This window comes from Silurus aristotelis, assembly GCF_946808225.1.
Source record: "Silurus aristotelis genome assembly, chromosome: 23".
Classification (NCBI taxonomy): domain Eukaryota; kingdom Metazoa; phylum Chordata; class Actinopteri; order Siluriformes; family Siluridae; genus Silurus; species Silurus aristotelis.
This window is the reverse complement of record NC_139596.1, coordinates 12779057-12790596: the sequence shown is the minus strand read 5'-3', so window position 1 is coordinate 12790596 and position 11540 is coordinate 12779057. Positions and strand designations below refer to the sequence as shown.

Here is an 11540-nt window from a genome sequence, read left to right as displayed (position 1 = left end):
TAATCCATTTTCCTACTTTCAACAAATTACCTTTGAGGACAAAATCTTTACATGCTGCCTGATATATCACACCCACTAACAGGTGCCATGATGAAGAGATAATCAGTGTCATTCACTTCACCTGTCATAATGTTATGTCATTATGCCATGCCTGGTCGTTGTGTATGTCTTTAGTGAACATTTCTATAATGGTATTTATTATTGTAGTGAATTTGAACTGAATTTTAGAGCACGTTTAGCTTCTGAGAAGTGTAGAATTCTATTCCACATATTTATTAGAAGTGTTTACCTGAAAGATTTTAGACATTTATCTGTGAGTTTATAGTTCAGTGGTTACGTTAGTCTCTGAAGCAGGTGGTCACAAGTTCAAATCCCAGCTCCACCAAGCTGCCACTGCTGGGGACTTGAGCAAAGCCCCTTACCCCTAAACTACTTATTGTAAGTTGCTCTGGATAAGAGCGCCTGTCAAATACCATAAATGCAAATGGCGCTTGGAAGTCTTTTGGTTGGAAAAAGTTCCTGTGCTACCGATCCGAAGGCTGAAAGTTCAAATCGTTGACAAAATGTCATTGAATGTTGATTTTCGATAAAAGAATAAAAAATCCCCCAAGAGTCAAACCTAATTTTCCCTGGAAGACAGTCTGTATCATGAATTATATAAGATCCAAATCAAATCTAATTACGCAGGATAAGAAATCTCATCTGCAGGAAAATAAATACCAGTGCAAGACAAACAAAAACAATACACAATTCAATATAATATTCTATTGTCTTGATATCTATGAACTCAACGAACAATTGAGAAAGCCATAAAATAATAATAAATAAATTATTTTACTTGATCTGTGTCTGAATAAATTACGCTTGTGCTGTCAAACTTTTAAAATTCAATCAATAAACCAAAAGCCAGCATGTCATCAGCATAATTTAATTACATACCCTGTGTATAAAAATAACGAGAGGAAAAAAAAAAAAAAGTTCAATCAAAACATAAATATGTCCGTTCCAGCAGTCACACTTAATTACATGAAAGGTTGACCAATGCATTATTATTTATTAGTGGATGTCTGCAGCAGCACTACGGGTCACATGACGCAAAAACCAGGCAAGGGTCTCCAAACCACGTCACCTAAAACACCAACTTTTTCTTCAGGGTTCCTAGAAAAAGAAATAAATAAACAAGATAGAAATAAGTCATTGTTCGAAAAACCATTTACAAAAGATCTACAAAAGAAATCGAACTTACTAACTATTACAAGCACAGACATTGAACCATCCTTTCCCTAAATGCAAGGTACAATATAAGGACAGAAGGTTGTGGAAACCTGGCTATAAGATTCATGTGTTTTTTGAACATCCCATGCCACATGTAGGCCCAGTTTGCTGTTATAACCACCTTCACTCTTGGAAAATGTTCCACTAGACTGGAGTGTGCAGGTGGAGATTTGTTCATTCAGCTACAAGAGTGTTAGTAAAGTCAGGTACTGATGTAGGTGAGGTGAGGAGACTTGGGGTGCAGTCAGTGTTCCAATTAATTCCAAAGGTGTTTAGTAGGTTTGAGGTCAGAGCTCTATAGCAGCCCACTCAAGATCTTCCACTCAAACTCACATAAAGCATATCTTTATGGAGCTGGCTTTGTGCACAGGGGCTTTGTCATGCTGGAACATGTTTAGGTTTCCTTGTTCGAGTGCAGGGAAAATGTAATGATACCACATCTAAAGCCAACTTTGTGATAACAGTTTGGGGAAGAACCACATACGGCTGGAACAGTCATACAGTGTAAATATTTCCATTTAGTGTGTAAATGTTTGTGTTTTTCTTAATAAATTTTAAAAAAAAAACCACAATCGTTTTTATTTTTAGTCTTGTACATTATTTTAGCAATAGTGTTCCCATAGAAATCATGACATAACAGAAAACTGACCCAACACATTCTGACTAATCAGATTTGAGAATTGAACAGGTTACGGTCACAATTCTTATAGATACACTTTGGCATGTTAGCTGACGGAGCATCTACATCTAAAGCTACTTACAATAAAAAAAACAAATATTTGTTATAAAAGCAAACCTTTCAGTCACTCACCTTGTTCAATACCATCGCGTTTTCTTTTAATGCCGATGGCGAGATTTTCTTTTTCTTTTAGGGCTTCTGCTGAACAGTTCGGGCGGGGAAGCTGAGAACCCGGGGTAGGCGCTGGTTTTTGGCTGAAGTATTGCATCTTCAAGGCCTTGAAAAAAATAGCGAGGAAAAATTGGTTGTAAATACTTGAACACACAAACAGGATACGATCACAATCCAAAATAATACAACACATGCTTTTCTCTTGATTCACTAACCGCCTTCTTTATATACAACAACAAAAAAGCTGAATAAGCCACATTTATAAGCAGTACACACAAACACAAAGAGAGAGAGAGAGGGAGAGAGAGAGAGAGCGAGAGCGAGAGATTCATAGAAAGGGTTGCGAAGTGATGCAAATACAAATGATCGAGCATAAATGGATCCTAATTTCTTTCCTATTAGAGGAGACTCTTCATTCCTTCAGGAAAAAGTGTGAATTCTGGTGTGAACTTTCATTCAGTGGGAGTATTGATTGACTTCTTCCCATCATGCAGTTCCATTTCTCAGATAGGCGACATATTTTGTCTCGCCATCCAGGTAGGCATCTCCATTTACGTTTGCATAGACTTGCGAACGGTTCGTTATCATCGTGGCTGCAGTAATTTGTTAGATTTATAAGCTCATTTGTGATTTCGAAAAAGTGAATCTGTGCAGGAAAGTGTTTCACTGTTTTACAAATTAGGGGCCAAAACATGTAGGAACGCCATTAGTTGCTAATTGTTTCTACACAAAACTACCATAAGGGTTTTAGAAAGAAGTGCCCCAATTACTACAAGTAACCCAACGCATTTGGACAGCGTGTGCACACTCAAACATCCGATCCCAAGCGATTCTAGTCACGTAGTTTGAATGCAACAGCAATTCTGGGATTTTAAAAGTCATGCAGTGTGCATAAGAACAGCTGATGCAGTTATAGAAATGAGATCAAGGGACACTAAAAATTTAGACCATCTCTTAATCTGAGGCAATGAAAGCAGCTCTGTGATGGTTACCCTTGAGGCTGTGAGACGAGCGCAGGGGTTAAAGGTAAACAAGCCCTTCAGGAGGTCCAACAGGTCGTCGCTCGCCGCACTGAAAATGTGCTCCAATGGTGTGCCAGGAAACATTTTAAATGAAATGTAATCTGGTAGATTGGTCATCCCCTAGAACAATGCAGCACAGTGAAGCAGTTAGACCATGTTTGATATTTACGTCTAAAATATATATATATATATTGAAAGGAAAAACAGACAACAGTTTGTGGACACGACCATTACAACTCTATGCTTGCTGAACATGTTCCAAAGCTGCTGTTACAGGAAGCTCAGCTCTTCTGAGAAGGCTTTCCACTAGATTCTGGAGCGTAGCTGTGGGAATTTGCTCGTTCAGCCACAAAAGCATTAGTGAATTCAAGTGAAAAAGCCTGAGGCACTCTAATCTTAGTGTACGGGTGCACCAACATGCTCAAAACAGGTTTAAGTTTCTTACATCCTGGGAAAAACTCTAAATCACATAGCATGTAAGGATATTATTGGGACTTGTGCACTTCCATATATGTGGCAACAGATGAAGAACAACAACATATGGGTGTAATGGTCAAGTGTGCACACAATGTAAAGTTTGGTTCTATAAGGGTAGCACGGTGATGACTTAATGCATTTACAGGCCAGTTCTCTTCTGTTGGAGTCCCCAGTGTTTCAAATATCTTCGTCAGCTGATCCAGGTCGGAATCTCCAGCAAGAAAGGGGAGCTTAAAACATAACATTTCAATTTAATACAGACAATAAAATGTGCTAAACATTCCAGCTTAAATGTGTCCAAATAGACAAACATTGTTTTGGTCATTTTGCTCGCTTGGGGGTTTGAATTTAGGGCTATTGTATTATGTGTTAGTGGCCGGAGCAGCCCCTTTAAGAAGGTAGCGGATGTTGGTGAGACATGTGACTGAGGCATCATGACATGAATCAAGAGTGAGTCTTAGACTCACTAAGAGTCGTGTGCCGGTGCCGGTCCGTGGCCCGGGGGTTGGGGACCACTGATCTATATCACTGCAACAAGCTTTCCTGTTTTTTTGCTACAATGCAGCATACTAAAAAATGTGCAGCCCTGATTTTCACTGTACGCCCAAACTTCTTGAATCCTCTTCCATCGTGAGCTATGAAAATCATTTATGAATATATAATGAAAATAGAAGGCCTCATCTCACAAAGCTGTTTTCATTTCAGTAGCTATTGATTTAATCCCATCAGGATTTCATTAACACGGTTATCCTTATTAAAGATTAAATATTAGAAGTTGGTCTAGATGTAGTTATAGAACATGAACAGTGAAATGAAACATTTACTGAACTGATGAACCGTAAGTGAAAACACCCATTACTATGACGATACACAATCGCTGAACAACAAATGAACAACACCCTGTGACTTACCCGGAGCAAGAGCTCTGCAAGGATGCAGCCCACAGCCCACATATCCACACCCACCCCGTACATCCTGGCCCCGAAGAGCAGCTCTGGGGCACGGTACCATCTGAAACAAGATTTTGAACTTGATTCTAATGATCACATCTAAACAGTTTAATTAAAACAATATCTTTACATCCATCAGTGTGAAAATGGGGAGACTTATGATACAATTTGATAAACATATCTTGGTATGTACCTGGTCACAACTTGATGTGTATAAACTCTGTTAGGACTCCCAAATGCTTTAGCCAATCCAAAATCAGCAAGTTTCAGAACCCCAGATTCATCTAGCAGTAAATTATTTGGCTTCAGATCCTGAAAAAGCAGACAGGAACAGTTACTTTAAAGTGTGTGGTCTAACTAAGAGATACACAAAAACAAAGCAACGAATCATGACAGTATGAAACATTAGGGGGAAATCATCGGTGAGAACGTTGGTATGATGTGGGCCAACAGAAAGAAGAGCGAGTTTTCACCCTTAAGTTTGAATAAATGTTTGTGCGGACCCTGTGTAAGATCCAGTGATGGTGTAAGTACTCCAGACCCTGCAGTGTCATCAGGATGTAGGCTTTAATGTTGGCTGGTGTAAGTACAAGACTTGTGTCCTTTATTATGACCTGAAACAGAAAATTGCCATTTTTATTAAATAGCATGCATCATACTGTTTACCTTAAACTGTACAATGCTATAATTACTATTACACCATTAATATTTCATTTAGTTGCACTAGTTTCATTTCACTTGCACTACTGCTTGGATACGGCATTTCTTTGTATCTGATTTTGTACTCTGATAGTGACAAAGTCAGCAAACCTGATCTTAAACCATCAGATGATATATTGCACATCTATTATTTAACACGGAAAGGGAAGACGTTTGGTTGAAAACCACACATTTATAAACTGGAAAAAAAAAAAATTATATGTATATGCATGACTGTATAAATTTTTTTTTTTTAACTGCGTCACAAACAGCGTAATGTGCAATTCTAGGATATATTTGCCTATAAATAAAATATAAAACAGTGATTTGCTATTTTTGTCCACTACACAAAATAAAAATTCATGAAAGCATTTTTTTCACACAAACCAACCATAACTATAATTCAAAGTTTATACATAAATAAAGGAGGCACATCACATCAAATGCCTGCTTTCAAAATCTGTCCTCTAGACTCATAACAACTGAAATATAAAATTGATTGATTTTTAAAGTGCTATTAGGAAACTATTTGCCTTCTCTGTGCTCCTGCTAAAATCCAATTAGGACTTAGGCTGAAGTCTGAGAGGGTCACTTTCTTAGAATATGATTATACAATAGCCAGCAATATTTAGGATGATCAAGAAATTGGCATGCACACACACAAAAAAAAAACAAAAAAACGTTTATTTACCTCCAGGTCAGTCTCCATGTAGTCAAACACAAGACTGATGTTGGATTTGTGACCAAAGGCATCGAGGAGCTGCAGAGATGTGAAAAGATTGAGGCTTTATAAACAAAAAATGTCAGTCGTATGATACGTACTGTACAACCCCACATCAACAAACCCCCAGGATTTTGCTATAATGCATCTACTCCACAGCACCGTTCGATTCAACACTGCAGACTTACGGGAAGACTGCAGCTCTAACGAGAAATCTGCCTCGAACGGGAATAACTCGTGTTGATGCGCCTGTACTCGTGCTATCACTTGTACACTAGCAATACATCCACACAAAGTGTTTCATTTAAAGTTTAAGGTTGCTGTTGAAGGTCATTCATATAGCATTTATAGAAAGAGGTTGCAAGGCAAAGTCTTCAGGATAGGAGAGAAAATAAACTTTCTTTCGGCTTCTCCCATTAGGGGTCGCCACAGCGGACCATCCGCATGTATTATTTGGCACGTTTTTACGCTGGATGCCCTTCCTTACGCAACCCTCCCCATTTATCCGGGCTTGGGACCGGCACTAAGGCTTGTGCAACCCTAATGGCTGGGGTTGGTTCCCTGACCGGGGCTCGAACCCGGGTGAGCGGTGAGAGCGCCTCATCCTAACCACTAGACCACCAGGGAACCGGATAGGAGAGAAAATAAAGAGAAGAAAAAAAAAAAAACTCTTTTGCTGCAATAATCTCGGTGATAAGAGGAATTTTTTAGCAGAACTTTAATAGCATGTAATGTAGATAACCAAACAGCTTGATATCTTTCAGTGACTAACTTAATTGTAGTCGCTGGCGAAGCACTGTTTTATAAGACAATTAAACTACAGTTTTTGGGAAATAATCTGAACTGAGGATTCAACACCAATGGATCCTATTACAGGTGAAGTGATTTATTGGTTATATATTTTCGGTGTCAGTGAAAACGTATACATGCACTTACTCCAATAATATTGGGATGACTCAACTCCTGCAGCAGCTTGATTTCTCGGAGGGCTGTTCTGTTGATTCCTGATGAAAGACAGAATGTATATTTGTTATATTTTTGATATAACGCCTGACGGTTATATTTCTATATTGAATATTTCAAGCAGATAAGTTCGCTCAATGCACAAACCATCTTTTGCCTCTGTTCTGTGTCCGACTTTAATCTGTGAGAAGGAAAAAAATAATCATGCAGGGTTTAAAATAATTCTCTCGCCATGTACATGGACTGTTCACTCAAATAATCACTAATTCCACAACATACTTTCTTTGCAACTTCAGAAGAATATTCAATATTCGGGAAGGACTACCAAAGTCTTTGATTACACAAACTCATGGCTTTTGTTAACAATTCAATTCAATTTTTTTGTATAGCGCTTTTAACAATGAACATTGTCTTTAAGTAGCTTTACACAGGTAATGTGGTAAATAAAATTGAATATGTTCTTTATAAGTAAGTTTAAGTTAACATCGGTGTACACTTGTGTAAAAATGTTTGTATACCTTTATCCCAAAAATGATCATTTCAACATGTAATCGATGTAAGTTCTTTTGCACATTTTTCAGTCCTGTCATTGTTTTAAAAAACAAAAAAACGGGTATTTATTAAAATAAATAAAAGGCATAGCTTAAAATATTACAAATATTAGAAATAATTTTAGCTTTGTTTTATATATTTGGGTTTTTTTTTTTTTTTTACCCTTGCTGCAATTTTTTCCAGTAAAAATTCTTCCAACTATTGTGGTTTGTGACTTCCTTCAGAACTAATAGATTGATGGATTTTGATGAGTATCAATCTGTCACCTCCTGACCGTGACCTTTGAACCCTTGGATGCAACGTTCATCCTTTTCTTGCTCACCTCATTTTGAGTAGTTAAGCTCAAATCCTTTCTTGCTAATCAACATAGGTAAATATAGTAATTAAAGATAAATCAGCTTAATCAGACGAGTTCACCTTCTTAGTGACAGCAATCACTGACTCTTAATTTCAATATCTGACTGTCAGTACAACAGGCACGTGGCAGATTATTTGATCAGCATGTAGAAATGTGGATACTGCAAATCCAGAAGAAACTGGCGAAACTGGCTGGTAAAGCTGATTGTAAAAAGAGTTGGATGATGGATGTGATCAGTGATAAAAGCAGTCGTAATGCTAACAGAAAGGTGTGAAGTAGACATTTCAGACTAGGGGGAAACTGCTGACTATTCACGATGCAAGTGCAGAAGGAGTGATGTAAACTGCAGGCATGGCTGCGGCTGCTGATAAAAGAAAAAGAAAACGTATTCTTCCTTTTCTGGCTTATTACAGCAAAATCGGTGCCATTACTGCAGTAGCATAAGTCAAATCATCAACAAAACAGCACATAGAAGCAAAGAGGCTCAAAGAGAGCAATCACAAATTCTGGGTTGCATTGTGGAAATTTTGGGGATTGTACAGAGAGGCAGTGAACATAAAAAACAACAACAACAAAAAAAAAAAAACAGTATCCATAATGCACTGCACTGAAGTATTAACATATTTCTCTTAAACGTAAGAGAACACTGGGGTCTAACACAAAGTTGATGTTTTAGAAGCAGGAAAAATGGGCAAGCGCAAGGAAGAGCGAGTTTGACAAATTGGGATGTCTGGACGACTGGGTCAGAGAATCTCCAAACCTGCAGCTCTTGTGGGATGTTCTCGGTCTGCACTAGTCAGTTATCAATCGAAAGTGGTCCAAGAAAGGAGCAGTGGTGAACAGGCGACAGGGTCATTGGTGGACGAGGCTCATTGATGTATGTGGGGAGCGAAGGTCTGATCCAACAAACGAGGTCCTGTAAGTTAAACTGCTGAAGAAGTCTACGCTGTTGCTGCTCGACTGGTCAGGACTGTTATGGCAGCAAAAGGGGAGCAACACAATATTAGGCAGGTGGTCATAATGTTATGCCTGATCGGTGGACGTACGAGATGTCAGGTCTGGTAAATTTGCAAAATCAACTATAAAACCTCCAACTTGGATACAGCATTGGGACAATATATCATTATATCTTCCAAGCCTATCAAGGACTATACGTAAATTATTCGATTTTTGATTTGACTTCTTTACTTTCCATGTGGTGCATTTGAGCGATTTTCATCTTTATGTTTGGGTCCTCCATCAGGATATGTTCAGAGCCCTGATAATGATATTTCTTTCACAAGAAATAAAAATGATGACGGTTCTACAAGTAAGTAAAGGGCAAACATGTGACTTTGGGGGTCACAATCACAAGATGATCATTTTGCTGAAAGTCATACAAAAGCTGCTCACAGCAACCTACATGAGGGTTTATGCCTCATTGACCTTGTCACGACTACAATGAAACTTAAAGTAAACACAGCCACATAGTGTGTAATGTTTTTACCTTTTTAATCGCAACAATGGTGTTGTTTGTTTTGTCTCTCGCCTTGTAAACTGTTGCAAACTGTAAAAGATACAAAACAGCAGACATTGTAAAACAAAAATACACTGAGAGGAAACAACCTTCGTGATCATCTGATCAGAATTTGATTCTAACCGGTGACATAGTGGGGAAAAAATGATATGACAATTACGTTATATATGAACATTTTCCGAGGATTACTATTTAATGTGTGTTTTTTTTTATTAATTCCTTTCACAGGCTTTCTTACATTCAGTTTTCTAACAATATTCCTCACAAAGATACACTATAAGGACAAAAGTATTGGGACACCTGACTTTTCCAGGCATATGTGGTTCTTTTCCTAGCTTACCACAAAGCTGGAGACAAACAACTGTAAAGGATGTTTTTGGATGCACTAATATTAGTATTAGTTCAGTTGAACAAGAAGACCGAAATCTGTTCCAGAATGACAACGTGCACAAAGCCAGTTCCATGAAGATCTGCTTTACATGGTTTGGAGTGTAAGATCTTGAATGGCCTGCTATAGATTTCTGACCTCCAGCCTTTACGAACACCTTTTGGGATGAACTGAAATGCTGACTGCACTCCAGGTCTCCTCACCTCACCTACATCAGTACCTGACTTCACAAACATCCTTGCGGCTGAATGAGCACAAACCTCCACAAGTACACTCCAAAATCCAGTGGAACATTTTCCACATAACAGTGAGAGCTATTATAACAGTAAAAGGGGACAAAAAGAAGAATGGGATGTTCAACAATCTTATGGTCAAGTGTCCACAAACTTTTATCCATACAGTTCCTTCATAAATGAACAATAATTTGCTTGAAAATGACTAGCTTGCTTTTTTTCCCCCCTCTTCATAACCTTTAATTAATTAATATTTTCAGTGGTCCCATTAGAGACCCAAGAACCCAAGAATAAATCATTCTGGATCAACGTATCTTCCAAATTCTTTAAAACACAGTCGAAACTCAACAATATATTTCAGATATTAAATTAATACTGTATATTAAACCATTAAAAGATACAAGCGAATTATGTGATTTTAAAGTAAATACGTATATGCATACACTCAAACAGAAAAGGAAATTAATATTTATTTATGAATGCCAGATTTGGTGTGTAAATTCTTAATTATTATTGTTATTAACAATAATAATCATATATTTGATTATATCTCGCTTGAGAAGTGGGGAATTATGAAAAATGGAAATGTTAAATAAATTTGTTTATCAAACACACACACACACACACACACACACACACACACACACACACACACACACACACCACACACACACAAACAAACAAACAAACTTGTGGCAACTAATCCCATGATAGTTATATTTCTATAGAAACCTTGGATATTTTCATGCTGCATCAGATTTAAGTTTTACCTGTTCATTCAAAATCTTCCCATAATTTGGAAAGCTGTTCTGTTTCTTAACAAATGCCCTCAAGTCACACTGCAGGACTTAATAAATGAGAAAATCTCCATATCTCTATCTCTCTATCTGTTTATGGAGTTTATTATGTAGCTCCACTGCTAAGCTAATAATATCTAATGTACCCAATTACACGCTATCACTGCACAGAAGCCATTCTGGAAAGCAAATTAAGCACACCCTCCTGCCAACAATGCCATTTACCTGACCCTCTCCGAGAAAGTCCAACTTTTCGTATCGTTTCGCCCTGGATCTGACATCCAAAGCCATGTTTTCCGTTTCAGCTCTTTGTTAAACGCCGACCTACTGTTAAGTTAAAGCTCTCCAAATATTTCCGGGTAAAACAAGAGTCCTGCGGAACAGTTTTTTTTTAATTTTTTTTTATTTTTTTAAAGCGACACAAACATGTGATTCTAAAGTTAAATTTCCAAATCAATGTTATTAAAAAGTACACCCTAAAAACTCTGATATAATTTCAGAAATTCGAGTTAGACATATATAAATTAAAAAAATTATATAAATTCAAACGTTTGAAAGTTTTCCTAATACTTCCGGGTGAAACAAAAGGCACGCGGAACGGGTTCTAGACGCAACAAAAACATTTGATTTTAAAGTTACATTCAAAATCAGGGTAGTTAAAAATACATTATAAAACTTTGATATAATTTCAAATCAATACATTAGAGTAATATATGAATATAAAAAAAATAAAATATAC

General features: G+C 37.4%; 1 protein-coding gene across 1 annotated transcript; it reads right to left on the bottom strand.

Moving 5' to 3' along the window:
- Window positions 1-912: 912 nt before the first annotated feature.
- Window positions 913-11184, bottom strand: cdk7 (cyclin-dependent kinase 7). The gene is made up of 12 exons (XM_083526645.1): window positions 11027-11184; window positions 9354-9413; window positions 7105-7138; window positions 6931-6998; window positions 5965-6033; window positions 5078-5188; window positions 4768-4886; window positions 4536-4635; window positions 3768-3854; window positions 3118-3267; window positions 2087-2231; window positions 913-1158 (listed from the first exon to the last, which is right to left on the bottom strand). The coding sequence occupies exons 1-12, from the start codon at window positions 11090-11092 to the stop codon at window positions 1130-1132; spliced, it is 1038 nt and encodes a 345-aa protein (XP_083382771.1). The 5' UTR covers window positions 11093-11184; the 3' UTR covers window positions 913-1129.
- Window positions 11185-11540: the final 356 nt, after the last annotated feature.

Excerpts from the sequence above, each read along its gene's own strand:
- cdk7 (XM_083526645.1), bottom strand. The coding sequence starts at position 11,092 with ATGGCTTTGGATGTCAGATCCAGGGCGAAACGATACGAAAAGTTGGAC. Across the intron at positions 6,999-7,104 it reads CAGAACAGAGGCAAAAGATG|GAATCAACAGAACAGCCCTC; the intron begins GTTTGTGCATTG and ends GTCTTTCATCAG. Across the intron at positions 2,232-3,117 it reads CTCGTCTCACAGCCTCAAGG|GCCTTGAAGATGCAATACTT; the intron begins GTAACCATCACA and ends ATTTTTTTCAAG.